This window comes from Nilaparvata lugens, chromosome X (assembly GCF_014356525.2).
Source record: "Nilaparvata lugens isolate BPH chromosome X, ASM1435652v1, whole genome shotgun sequence".
Lineage (NCBI taxonomy): Eukaryota > Metazoa > Arthropoda > Insecta > Hemiptera > Delphacidae > Nilaparvata > Nilaparvata lugens.
Genome location: NC_052518.1, coordinates 18,116,918 through 18,132,171, shown reverse-complemented (window position 1 = coordinate 18,132,171; position 15,254 = coordinate 18,116,918). Strand labels below are relative to the sequence as shown.

Here is a 15,254-nt window from a genome sequence, read left to right as displayed (position 1 = left end):
TTCCTTAAAAAGTGGTCAACAACTAGTTCTTATTGATTCTCCCTGCTATTACTCTTAACGCCCATTTCTGAACCACATACAACAAGAGGGAATGAAATATTGCAATAATGAAGTCAACATGTTCCTTGGATATTCCAACTTGGTTTGCCATAAGCCAGTCATTTTGAATCAAGTCTTCAACAAGTTCAGATGATTATTGTATGTGGCAGGGATTGGACGTCTGCTTTGTGTTTTGTCAACAAGTGAGACTTTTCCAGGTTGGCAATCTCAAAATTTATAACCCATGGTGATTCATGGTGACTTATAAACAGTATATTAAAATAAACAGCCTTTAAACGACAATGAATCTAACTAGGATTCACTTTTTTGGCAGTTGAAAATTCGATAACAGCGCATTGTTTGATTCACATTTACATAACACCAGAACACAGTACCATACCTTCACTAATCAAACCGAACTGGATGAATGCAACACCTTCAAACTGCGTAGGTCATGAGAGGATAAATGGAACCTCCACAGTCCACATGCCACCAGGCGCACTTCTGAGGGTTATTTAGTTTGTGCTCTACAAGCATGTGTGCATTTCTTATCAGCCTACCCTCGTATTATTGTTCCAAATGTTTTGATAATTCCAGATAATAATAAAAAAAAGTTGACCAAAAGCTGATTCGGTAAAAACTTAAATCAGAGATGGAAATGTCAGCCTTTTGAAATTTGATCAAGTTATAAAGAATTACATTCTATTTAATTATGTTCAAATACCTTTTCGAGAAACTGCTGAAGCTGTCAAAGTTTCAGACGGAAAAATGTATTACTTTTTATAGGTGTGCCATTTTTCAGGGGTGCCGGAACTCCAGCGACTCATTTCAGCATCGTAATGCGCAAGCGCAGGTAGCGTTTTTGTTGAATCTACTCCGTTTTCTGTAATTACTGAGTAGTAACGGTGACTGAGTGTATCATGGAGCAGATACGCATGTAATTCGTGTTTATTGTTTTATTACAGTGGATTTTTCCAACATTTCGAATAATACTCAAATATTGTCATCCAAAAGCAAAAGATAAACCTTCATATCAACCCTTTCACCTTTGAAACATCTATAAATATTTCCATTTTCAGGTTATGTAAACGTTACTTATTCAGTACACCGTTACTGCACTCATTAATTTGGTGTTGCTGTTGCCGTGTTGTTTGTTCGTTTGTTGGTGACCTGGTGGGTGCTGTGTTGGGTGTTGCGTGTTACTATACTCGTGTCATTTCTCTTTCACAAATCATTCAGTATTGTGCCGCATTCATTCATTTTTTTATAACTTTACTAAAAGATTAGTTCGAATGAAAGCCCTCTAGCTTAAACTTCAATCTAGTGATCCCAGCGAATAATATGATTACTCGGTGAACTCAATTATTACATTTTCCACAAATTTGTAGGCTAAAGTTCAATTATTTACTACCGGTAGTTTTATAATTATTTTTTAAAAAAATGAAGAGATTTCACGAAAGTTGCCTTATATTTGTTATTCTCGCATTTCCCTGTCTCACCCATGGATTTGGTTTGGAAGGCATTTATTGTGGACTTGAAAACTGCTATGACGGTATGTTATTGTATTAATCAATGTGTTTCATGTTGTTAGTCCTTTTATACGTTATCTAAATGCTTATAATGAATATCTTAAGTAGGGATAACATTAGTCAAGTTTACTTAACGTTTGAGTTGAATGGGCGATTTTGAAAACATAGAACCGTTGAAGTCAAATTCACTTGAACTCAAGTTTTCATAACCTCAAAATTATAGAATTATGAATTGAAACATTCAATTGATCTCAATGTTTTCTTAATTTTCATACTTTTCTTGCATTATACTCTTCTATTTAGCTGTTTTTATACATTCTACATTGACTGACAACTGTTTTTATCCCATTTTCCTATGTAGGTTGGATTGTACAAGCTGAATCCAAAAGTCAAACATGTTCAACATCTACAAAACTTGAAGAAGGAAGGGTCTACATTGGTATAGTGGATTAAAGTTTATGTTCTTGTAAACTTGACGTCAAGTTTATACACTTTCAAATAAACTTGGCCAATGTAAAGGCCCCTTAACTTATGTTAGTAAAATGTCAGTGAATAACTTGTAGAAACCAAAATTGTTCAACAGGTTTTCTGATGAAATTGTAGAAATTGAACTTATGAATATTGGTCGTAATAATGCCACGTACGTTATGCATTATGTTGATGAATAGGCTACCTAGATTAAAGAAGTAGAGAGATCAAATTCACTTTGCCATAAGTCACCAATGAGACACCTACCAAGGTGTGGTGACCTCGTGTAAAGCAATTTGGGGCACCAGGTATAGGTTTTGATAAGGGTCTTTGAAGTACGAGTTAGGGTACAACCACACTGAAAGCGGAGCGGAGCATGGCGTGGCGTCAAGGAGCGTCGTGAACAATATAATGTTAAGTAATGAGCCAAGACACACTGGAAGCGTCTACTCGCAGAGCGGTGCGTAGCTGAGCGTGGCGCCAAACTTTGGAACAAGCTGGTTTGTTTTTTTGGAGTGTCTACAAGCGGAGCGTCAAAGCGTGCCCTACTAATGCACATACTAGTGGTCTACTCTTGTACATAATATATACATAATATATTATATACAATGATATTATTTATCTACAATGATAATGCACTTGTTCTACTACATTTCCACCATCTTGTACATTAGTATATTAATTTAATGTTTCTCCAAATTCCCCGGTAATATGTATTATTTGATTATTCAAAAGAGAACATTCATCTATTGCACTTTGAAATCAAAAGTAAGGCTATTCTAATCCATTTCATTCATATTTCTTTGAAATATTGTTACCTTAGTGTTATTTATTTATTTACAATGAAAATGACACTTATTTAATAACATTGGTAGATAATATATAATAAGGTAATCCTTGTGCTATTTTTCTTCCAAATTTATAGGTGACTAAGTCCAAATAAGGTTAGAATTTCAAGTGTACAATTTTTATAAAATTTTAGTTCAAAATAAACATGAAAACTATAAATTTTCAATTTAGATGGCTTGAATTAATAAATTAAATAGAAATATTCCACTCAATTACCATTTGTAACTAATAATATTGAGTTATTACAAAAAAAAATTGGACCATTGAAGAAACACAAACTTTAAAACTTTGTAATTCATTTTTCATTACAAATCTTTCTTCAGCAGATATTGGATTCCTTAAATTAGTGACTTATTTTTCCAAACCATGCATCACTCTCGTCAAAATATAATCAAAGGTTGAAGTTGACATTCGCATATAGGCTACTCAAAAAATCGGGACTTATGCTTTCTTAACACATTCAACAGATGATGATATTCAACAAATAGTCGACGATTTAAGTTAATAAAAATGATAACTTAAAATTACACTTTTAATATAATAATTCAAATTACTTAAATTATTAATATTATTCTATTAATAAAATAACTTATCCTTATATTTAAGGATATAGGGAATAGTGGGTTTCATAAACCCACTCTGTCCTAGCAGGCTTAGCTAATATCCAATACTTTAAGTAATAATTGCTCTCACAAAGTAATGTCAGTGCAAACTAGACAATGCCATTTTCTAGGCCCTTGACGCTCAGACGCTTCCTGTGTGTATCATGAACGCTCTGACCACGCCACGCTCCGCTTTCAGTGTGGTTGTACCCTTAGATGCGAGCGAGTGCGAGTCTTAAACATTTCACTAGTGCTTTATAGACAAAATAAAACTTGTGTACACTATTTTATCTATGATCACTCGAGCAAAATATCACATTGCTGACTATATAGATTAAAATCTATAATTATAAAGATATCATTCTAAAATCTAAATTATAAATATTTTAATAGGATTAGGTGAGAAGGTTCTCGGCGACAATGAAGTGCCAGCATCAGAAACCGTGTTTTTAAGTTGATGTCGTCAGCATCGGTCATACCGTCAGTATCGGAAAACTTTTTATAATGTTCTAGTTGTTGCAAGTGGTTCACTTCACTTAACAGTATAGTTTTGAAAAACCACATAACATTCTCAAATTCAAGTGTAATATCTTTATAATACTCTGTGAGCTAGGACTGTCATCTAATGAGCTATTTTTATTTCTTCCAGTTCTTGGAGTCACAAGAGAATCTACAAAAAGTGAAATTGCCAAGCAGTACAGAAGACTGGCTAAGACGTACCATCCTGATATGCATAGGGACCCCGATGAGAAAATAGAAGCTGCTAATAAATTCAAAGAAATAGCAAACGCGTAAGTTCATAATATTCTATAGTTGAAAAATTAAAAATATTCTATCAACGTCATCAATCTACCAATTCATATCGTGCTTATTAGAGAGATGTTTATCCATCTATTAGAGAGATGTTCAAAAAAATAATTGGTACGTCAAAGTTTCAAGATGTTATTGGAGAAGTATTATTATATAAAAATAAATAGAGCATGAATAGACTATACTTTTCATGTTTCAGATAAACTTATCTTTATTAGGCTACGATATTATTGGAAGTCCACCATTCTAATGATAAGTGTACGTCTGCAAGAATGGGGAGTACTATTCAAATTTTCATTTATCGAATAACAAATACAATAAAGAGTGAACAAAAAGTACCTATTGAGAATGTGTTAGAAAAAACTTTTCAGCTACTTCTTATTTCAAGTATGTGACACAAATGTGTTCAATATTGATATTATTATCGTGTATGATAAGTCAGTTATTATTCAAATTTAAGGTTCATTGGTTTATGATGGCGGTTTTGTCGTTTTACATTGATGATGCATACTTTTTATTTGGTTTTTTTACTGGGGATTTTTGTTGTTTGTAAAACGTAATCTCCTTTCATCCATTAAAAATAGAAAAATAAAATAATTAATTATTATATGGTCAAAATTTAGTGGATAGTCTTCATTAGAGTATAAATTTCTCAGCAAAAAAAAAAATGAGTTTGATCGGTCTAGAACTCGCAATCTTTAATTGATGAGTCACGCGTGCCAACCATAACACCATGGAATCACTTACAGAAACGTCTGTTAGGTTGGGCTTCTATCATTGCATAGAAACGTAGAATCACAAATTGAATAAATTTGTTTCAATTATTAAATTAGAATCAATTGAATGATAACAATGAAAATAGGCCTATGACCATCCTCGATAAATTAAGAATCTTGAAAATGATATAACTTGAAAATGGCATCAATGTTGAAACATGTTGTGATAAAATAATTCAAAAAGGGTACTGAGATTTTTATTTTTCTTCTATTTATATTACAAGTAGCCCTATATAGGAAAGAGATAATTAAGAATCTTTATGCAAAATTTCAAGTAAATCATTTCAGTAGCTCAGACGTGATGATGCGTCATCTTATATTTCCTATCCCGTACGTGTATTAGTCGATTATTTACTTTATTTTATTATAGATAAGTAAATTCAAGTTTCATGTGATGCTTGGTTAGCAAGGTGAGTGCGAAGAGCAACTTTTAGCAACAATCGTTTTCTGTTGTTCAAAGATTTATCAAAGGCCGAAATTCATCTTTCAATTGCCAATCTACACACGTGGTTAATATTTCACGTTATAGCGAAGCACTTATCTCATACTGTTCCTATAGTCTTCATTTAATCTCGGCTATTGTCCATTGATACACCTTCACGCCACTAATCCGATTCACAGAACTCTTCTCACTCTTGTTTGGTCCAAATTAAATCCGAGCAACACCATTTCTGTAATAGCCAAGCTTGAAACTTGCATTTACATTATCATAAGTGAACAAAGTATGCATCAACGCAAAACGATAGTTCTGATTGCTCACATAGTGGGGCATGAATTCTACCACGTACAGCATGAACTTAATTATCATCAAACAATGAATCCAAGAATAAAAAGTATTAAATTCCTGTTTATAGGGGTAAAATGCGTCTATTTATTTTATAAGTTTCTCAATTTCTACGGTAAATGCTGAAATTGATAGGAACTATTTCATTCAAGTTATTAATCTAGTTCATTGCAGTTTCTAGAAACCTCTATTTCATGGTCGATTTAAAACAGATTTTACAGTAAAGTGTTTTGATGATTGGAGGCATAATTGTTGAAGATCGTGGAAAGTATTTCATTACTCCTATCTTTCGAACCTTTTCTTACCAGCTGAATAGTATTACTATTGCAAATTATCAGATAGTTAGTAAGATAGAGCTTATGTGAGTTATTCAATTATATTTCATTTCTTGAACTGAAAATTGAATTGATGATGATGGCGACAGTAATAATTATTATGTTTATTCTCTTATTAATAATTTGTTATCCAATCGAAGAAAACAATAATAAGACTTCATCAGAAAACAAGAATTTAAGATATTAGAAAACCAACTGCAGTACATTTCGTTAATCTCACAGTGTTATGGTATCAATTTTATAGTTCTAAACTTTGCTGATTTTTGATCAATTAAATTCATTTATGATAAATTCATAAGTACATTAACTAGTACAGTTGAGAATAGTGAGACGTTTTCTACCTAATGAGTTCTAGGACAATTTCCCTGAGGGAGAAAAATCACTTCCCTCCCGTAATGTAGAAATCATTTTTCATCCACCACGTTATTTTATAAAAATATATTGTTCAAAATCTGTTGTTATTAATCCTTAGAAGCTAGTTCAAACATAGCCTTTAACCACAGAATTTCATTGTTGAACAACAACTTGAGATAGTTAATTCTCTGAGCTACTAACTTCCTACCTACCTCAAACACAGGAGCATAGTGACATAGAACAATAGAGTTGATTCCAATGTTATTTTACTCCACATACAGTCTAAAGTGCTTACTTTTCTCCCTGGAACATAATACTAAAGTGTCACTTTTTGCTCTCTGAACGAAAAAACAGAAAAACTCCCTAGGGCGTAAAAGTAACTCCATTTAAATAACATGGTAAGCATCTCTATTTTAAAAACTCACATTTGAAATAGGTTAGAAGATCTAAGCTCAGATGAGGAAACATAATAGAGGTGTCTGTCATTGAGTCAACTAAATTCAATACCTCAACCAGAAATTTGATCAACTCATGAAATATGTTAACATGAATATGTTAATATTAGTAGACGATAAAAATTTATACATATTTTTAAATATTTTATTCTATTCAAATTCTAAACTTAAATTTTTTAAAGAAATTTCAAATTTTTAAATTTTATTCTATTCAATATTTTTAAATATTTTATTCTATTCAATATACCAGCCAACAAATATTTTTCATCTGCGATTCAAATTTGAAACGCGTGAACTGGAGTCAGCCATTGTTGATAAGTTAGTCGACCAGCTGATAATTGTTACAACTTTTGCCGATAGATAGCGCAATCGGCAGTGCCACCCAGACGACGGGTTTTTAGGTTTTAGATTTTAGGTATTTTGTAAAAGAAAACATTGTCACCAATAACGTGAGTTATTAAAATTATTTGATTTGCAGTTTTTATAAAAAAAATGTTGGTAGAGGAAAAATGTTGTGTACATCACGAGTGAAAAATGCTTTTTCTCCCTTAGGGAAATTGTTGCCGTCGGCTTCGCCTAGGGCTTCAAACTTTTGCCTTCAGGGAGAAAAAGCGGTACTTTTCACTCTAGATATACAAATATTAAATCGAGTTACGTCTAGTCCCTAGGGAGTATAGTGACCATGAGACTTTAGATAGTAGGTAAAGGAAATAGTATATTTCGCACCTAGAGCAGAAAAACATTTTTGCCCGTGGTGCAAACGATATTTTTCGCCACACTACAGGTATTTGCTGACAAAATAAATAAAGAATACAAAATAAAGAATACTCATTAAGTTATCGTACCTATCTCTTGATTTTAGTGGTAGAAGATTTGCAGTCAGGATTTCAGATTCTTTTAAAATTTCACTTGGAATATCACGGGCGTCGTCATCTTCAAGCATTTTTGAAAATTCGGAATGCGCTAATCAACAATAAATAATTGAATAAAAATGGTTGCGAAGCGAATGCTGAATTAGTTTGATTCGAAACTCGAACTGAAATAATTGCAACTTCAGATGAAGAATGTTGACACTCGCCCGATCTAGCGGATGACTTATTAACTACGGACTTCCATGTTAGCGGCTAGAAAGAGTACGTTTTCCGGTCTAGGCCGGAAAGAAACCCTTTTCTGACGTCAGATGAGAGTCGTCTGCAAACAAGGTCTTTCAGATCTACGTAGGGACTGGAAAACAGCTGCTTTCTGTGCAGTGTGGCGAAAACGTATTTTTGATTCCAGTATGTTATATTTTATGCATGATCTATTTGGCTTTTTGCAGTTACGAAATTTTAAAAGATGAGGAGTCAAGGAATGACTATGATTATATGTTGGATCATCCTGAGGAAGTTTATAGTCATTACTATAGATACTACAGAAGAAGAGTTGCACCCAAAGTAGATGCCAGAATTGTTATTGCTGTAACAATATCTCTTATATCTGCGATTCAGTATTACACGTCTTGGAAAAGGTGTGTATCCAAACAATTCTAAAAATTATCTATCCTAGAAATCAAGGAGCACATCTTATTATACTACTCATCAGATTGCAGAAATCAATTGAAAATCACAGGATCTTCAAGGTATCCCAAGGTACTTCAATGTGAAAAAAATAAACAAAGAGTAGGAAGGTTGATCTCAGTAGAATAGAAAAAAATACAAAATACTGGGTCATTAAAGAGCCTTATTCATGGTATTGACCGAAGTTGTTCAATTCTAGCCATAAAATTACAAAAAAATTATTTTGTCATCTTTAGTTAAATAACTGGTTAAAATAGGTAATTTTTATTTCATGATTCTTTATTATTTAATTTTTTTCCGATTGGTATAACTAGCACCCTTCTATGTTTCTTTAAAACCACTATTGTGTGGTTCTATTCTTTCTTTGATTGATTAAATTGTTTAAATCTCGTTTGAAAACTTCTTTAGTCCTGCAAAAATACATTTTATTCTCACTTATTGCCGAAGACATTGCTGTGTATTTGAAATGTAGAGCAAGATAAATAATACAAATAATATGTTGACAGATGTTTGTGTACGTTTCCGTTGTATTAGTACCAGCAGGTGTATCATATTAACAAACAATAGGCATTCAACTAATATGTTCAACAGTCACTAGTCAACAATTCATAACTATTCTGATTTCATTTAAACAATGTCTGTCATTCAGAAAATGAACGTTATGCAGTGCATTAATTAAAATCAGCAATCTATTCATACCTCTAGTTTAATTATTATTGTACAAACAGATCAGAACCTTCCTTGAAATTATTCCTAAATGAAAATCATCCTGTACGATGAAGTAGTGTAACAAGAGTCCATATTGCTTTATGAGACCATTATTAATATTCATTAATGAGACAAGTCTTAAATGAATTTTCTACTCTAGTAGAAATAAAATATTTGCTATACTCATTGCATTACAATAAAAATACAAAGTGAGCTCTACTATTCATTGATATTGTTGAAGTGAAATATATTTAAATTTGAGAATGTTCCTTTAATCGATCGATATGATCTATCTATCAATATTTATTTTCAAATGAGGGGCGTAGAATAAAGTGGGGTAGAGTGCACTTCTCGTAAAATAGTAAATAATAATATCTATAGATGAAGTATGTTAATACTCAAGATAAATGCTTTCCGTCGAAAAAATAATTATGAGTTTATATTTAGTACAGTATTATCAATTTTGATGTAATTGGAGTAGTAATTTTTCTTTTGCAAGATATGTAGTAATTAACCTGCAAGTATTATAATTTTGTCATAGGCATTTAGTGGTGCTTCAGGTGTATAAGTATACTCCACAATACTCTAGATTTGACGATTTTTGATACTCGATTTCAAGGTTTGATATTTTTAACGTTAATTGCTTCAAAATAAACGTTTGAGTGCATTGCTCGCCATTTAAGCGTTTTCTATGTCTAAATTCAAATAAAGTATTTCACTAAAAGTGATTTTCCATTTTTCCAGATATGAATCCGCAATCAGTTATTTATTGACAGTTCCAAAATATAGAAATAAAGCTGTCGACTATGCCATAGAAAATGGTCTTTTTAATGAACAGAAGAAAAGTAAAGATAGAACAAAAAGTAAAAGTGTAAAGAAAGAGGAAATGGATGCTATTATAAGAAGAGTTCTGGAAGATAATATGGATATAAGGTGAGCTGTACCAAGTTGGTCTTATTCTAATGATATTTTTCTGTCAATTTATCGTTTAATGAAAAGTATCGATTGAGCTTTTTAAACTGGAAGAACTTACACAAATTTACAACGGTTGTAGATGTAGGGCAAATAGTTTTGACGGTCATAGCAATGGGAAACCATACAATAAACGTGATCTACTTTAAGCCTTGCGCATATCACTGCGAATCATTTCAACCACTTAATCTCGCCTTTAAAATTATTCTACTCCCGATGCCCTCAGTCAGACTAAGTCTGGACATCTCGTTCAACAATTATTTGTAACGGATATTTTCATTGTTTTCCTTTGAAAATATTAATAAATTTGTTTGTAAGGTATCTTGAAAATATTATCTGTTTTTAAAATATATACATATTGTAAATTTATGTAAGTGTTCACATGGGTACAATGTTGTTATACAGTAGAATATAAACTTTAAGCGAAATTTGGTACCACCGAAGATCTAAGGTATCCTATGTGGAAGTTGTCATCTTTTGATATGTGATTAAGTGAAATGATAATATTAGTATTCAATAAGTATTCAACATTAGTATTCATTAGTATTCAATAAGTATTCAATTAGTATTAATATAAGTATTCAACAATGTGGAAGTTGTCATCTTTTGATATGGATGATTTGAAATAAAATTTGCACACTCATTTTTAAACGAAACTCAAATTTATTTTTTTAGTGTGTACCTTGGATGTTATCATTATAAAAATGAAAGAGGAAAAAATTAAAACATTGATTACGTACAAAAAATAACATGTGTTAAATGCTGTTCGTTTTTGTCCATACACTCCTGTAGACGTTGTGAGAAGTTGTCCATACTCCTCTGAAGCATTGCACGTGGAACCGCTCGAATTTCTTGTGCTATTGTTTCAATCAGGGCTTCAAGGGTTCGTGGTTTGTTTATGTATACACGTGCTTTTAGGTAACCCCTTAAAACTAATTATTGGCATTTAATTTTTTTGAGAAAGCGGTCGATCCGTCACTGTCAATACGGATAGTTACCTAACGATGCTGCGTGAATTTTTTTCTGCAACATTAAGAAGATGACGTATCAATGTCAATACTGTATGGTTTCAACAAGATGGGGCGACATGCCATACATCGAGAGTAGCTATTGAATTTCTAAGGCAGACCTTCCCTGGACGCCTCATTTTGTTTCGTGGAGGTGTGGAGTGGCCTCCTCGGCCACCGGACCTGTCACCTTGTGACTATTTCTTATGGGGCTACCTAAAAGCACGTGTATACATAAACGAACCACGAAGCCCTGAGTGAAACATTAACACAAGAAATTCGAGCGGTATCACTTGCAATGCTTCAGAGGAGTATGAACAACGTCTGCAGGAGTGTATGGACAAAAACGGACAGCATTCAACACATGTTATTTTTCGTACATAATCAATGTTTTAATTTTTATAATGGCAACATCCAAGGTACACACTGAAAAAATAAATGTTTAGTTTTGTATAAAAATGAGTGTGTAACTGTTATTTCAAATCATCCATACCTCCCTGCCCAACTCTGTATATTCAAGCTTGGGCCGTTTTCGCCACAGACGATTCAACTTCAACTTGAGTTTCAAAGATCTTGGTTCTACTTATATTTTTACGACTTTTGTTTGAACTGAGCAAATGGATTTCACCAGCAAAGACTGAACTAAGGTCTTATAAATCATATATCAGACTGGATCGTAATGGAGGTGGCCTGTCAAAACATCGAGATAGAGTAGATGTGTCAAAACCCTGGAGAATAATTACCTCAAATATTCCACCTAGAACAGCCAACTTAAATCTTTATTGCTATTGCTTTCAAAGGCTAACTCTTATGCTTTAATTTTGCTGTTTAATAACTAGAATATTTTTAAAATATTTTTTATTCTAATTGCAATGTTGTTACGTAAATATCACATTACGTGTGATTTTAAACCTTAGATTATTGAAGGTTTTGAGAAATTATATCGATATCATAACTCAAGGAATGAGTTGTTAATGACAATATTTTAATTAGAAAGCTTTTGGAAATAGACTAGTCAAATGTTTAATAATGGCACTTGAAAATGCAATTCAACCCACTCATAACAATGAAAATAAAAGGTAGGATATTACTTCAAGCCATCATTATTATTGATGCCATTATAGTGGGTTATGTCACTTTCACTTTTCAACAAACAATTTACACTCTTCAAAGCTCAGAAAAACAAGCAAATTTTGAATCAAATAGATATTGTTAAAGTCTAGAACTATTAAAATCTTGAACAGTAATTATTCAAAAAGTCTAAATTGTGAACAAAACTAGTAAATGGTGACCCAAAAACTCACGCACTTGATAGAAAACTACAGCTGATGTAATTCTTCTTGTATTTTGATAATTTATTTTTGTATAGGGTACTCTCAATAAGAACGTTTCAATATTTTTACAGGGGCGGCTATGCTAAACCAAAGATAAGTGATATACTATGGATCAGAATAATACTGTTGCCTTACACAATAGTAGCTTACATAGTATGGTACGTTAGTTGGATATGGAGATTTGATATTTGTAAAAATCCATATGGAAAAGAAGAGCAGCTCTATTTAATAAAGAAGCATATGTCCATGGGACAAACGCAGTTTGATGTGAGTATACTATACCGGTTTTTCAACTATTAGAAAGAAGTTTCTTAATTTTTGATGATAGTTTGATGATGGTTTTTCAACTATTAGAAAGAAGTTTCTTAATTTTTGATGATAGCAATATTCACCTATAATATTATCGAGAATCTCACACAATTTATATAATAATAATAAATAATTTTATTTGTACACGGTATAACCATACAAATGAGTTGAGTATAACAAATTCTAACAATGACTAAATTAAACCACATGAAAAAAAAATGTTTGGCAGCAGATCAAACTAATAACAAGATCCAATATTATAAATTTGCATACAACCACGCACAATGGAAGTACCTACATTACAATCAATAAACAATATTACTATGAATTGCTAACATTCAACAAGCTCACATTAAAAGGTACAAGGTAATTCCTAATCATTAATATAAATAGCTTCAACATATTCAAACAACTCAGTAACTTAAATACATTCATCAAGTTCAGCAAATCCAATAAATTTAATACATTCAACAAATCCACTAAACTCAAAAAACTTAACAATTTTAGTTAACTTATCTAATTCAATTAGTTTACAGACTTCACTTTCAATAAAAAGAACCTACTCAATTAACAATAACCATTTTAAAATATTTCCATCGAAAAGAATCGTTATTGGTTATGTAGCCCTAACGATTTCAGAGACCATAGTATCCCTCCTAGCCAGTGCCTTAGTGGTATATTGATAAACATGTTCAATTTTCTCACCTTTAAAATTGATAATAAAACCATTATTTTATCAACGTTCTGAACTATGTTATGAACATGAGCCGCAATGTATTGAATCCTGAGTTCTTCATAAGAGGGACAAACAAGACGTCCAATTACCTTCGAAGTTTGTTTTTAATAGAAGTCGATAACACACATGAGGGTACCTAGACTCTGCCATGTTTACAACTTTGATCAACCATGACAGGCATCTTTTAAAGACATGAAACTTGAGTTTTGGCCTACCAGTCTCCAATCTGACACTCCAACTCGGCGTCGACCGGATCAGCAGCAGCAGACGTTTCAAGAAGAATAACTGTGCTTTTTCTATTGCTTCTTCATAACCCAAACCCCAAACCTCTGAACCATATAGGCAGGATGGAATGACAACGGTATCAAACAACTTCATCTTTTCTATCCATTTCTCTGATCTGACTCTAGACAAAACATTAATCGCCACTGTTGATTCCGCTTTAGCCCTACTTATTGATCGTCTTAACATCTCTGTATATCTTCCTGAAGATTGAAATATAACTCCTAAATAATTATACTGGCTACACAGTTCTATTTTTTCCTCCCCGAGCTTGAAACTGGATTTATGACATTTGCTTAATCGACCTCTATGGAAAGTCAGTATTTTGGTTTTGTTAGCATTCACCTTGAGACCTGCTACTGCACTGTATTGGTCCAAACATTTCAATTTATTTCGCACGTCTGAAATGTTATCAGCCAGAATGACTATGTCATCGGCGTATTGCAGCATTAACACATCATTGTCGCCGTCAAGATTCAGGCCATGCAATCCTCTCTCTCTAAAAAACGACTCTATACCTGATGTGTAGAGGGCGAAGAGGAGGGGGCTGGCAGGGTCTCCCTGCAACACGCCTTTAGTCATTGCTATTAGCTCAGAATAAACCCCTTTGGATCTATTTTCAACTACTAAAGTCAAGTTACAATACAGGTTTTGAAAGATGTTAATAATTCTCCTACTTATGCCAAGTGCTCTCAATTTTTGCCAAAGGCGATCATGAGGGACGGAGTCGAACGCCGATTCATATAATCAATGAAAATTGCGTATACTTTCCTTTTTTTAAATTGCATATAATATTTAACTATTGTGTCCAGTACAAAAATATTGTCAACGCATGAACGGCCTTTACGAAATCCCGACTGACTCTCCTCCATCATTCCGCACTCATCCGCCCACAGTGCCAATCTGTCAGTTATTATGCCGGTGAAAAGTTTGAGGATACAATTCGCAATAGCTATACCTCTGTAGTTCTTGGGATCCAGTTTACAGCCCTTCTTAAACAGCAAGAATATTTTAAGCCTTGACCAATTTGTTGGAATTTCACCCGTCTCTAATATTGAATTGAATAGGTGAATCACCAACTCTTTTCCTTCGAAAGCTAAAAATTTGAAAAATTCGTATGAAATCATATCCAAGCCCGGTGCACTCCCATTCTTTAGCCTTCTCAGTTTATTCTCTAACTCTAACAAATCTACTGTTTTATCGATAAGTGGATGTCTTACATCGAACAATATACAATTCTTTCCAATAGTAGTTGGTTCATATTTCTCTTTAAAAAATCTCGCCCATTCCTCCAACTTAATGTGGTTAAATTCTGCATTCTTTTTCCCCCTGACCAGCCGTACCGTTCC

The 15,254-nt window shown here is 32.8% G+C and overlaps 1 protein-coding gene across 1 annotated transcript in view; it reads left to right on the top strand.

The window, feature by feature from the left end:
* Window positions 1–1,197: 1,197 nt before the first annotated feature.
* The window catches only part of LOC111045181 (dnaJ homolog subfamily C member 25 homolog), a 32,597-nt gene continuing 18,540 nt past the window's right edge, over window positions 1,198–15,254 (top strand). Inside the window, exons 1-5 of the mRNA XM_022330511.2 lie at window positions 1,198–1,591; window positions 4,137–4,278; window positions 8,320–8,508; window positions 10,010–10,198; window positions 12,650–12,845. Of these exons, the coding sequence (XP_022186203.1) occupies window positions 1,480–1,591; window positions 4,137–4,278; window positions 8,320–8,508; window positions 10,010–10,198; window positions 12,650–12,845 (828 nt within the window). The 5' untranslated portion in view covers window positions 1,198–1,479. The remainder of the gene's footprint in view (window positions 1,592–4,136; window positions 4,279–8,319; window positions 8,509–10,009; window positions 10,199–12,649; window positions 12,846–15,254) is intronic.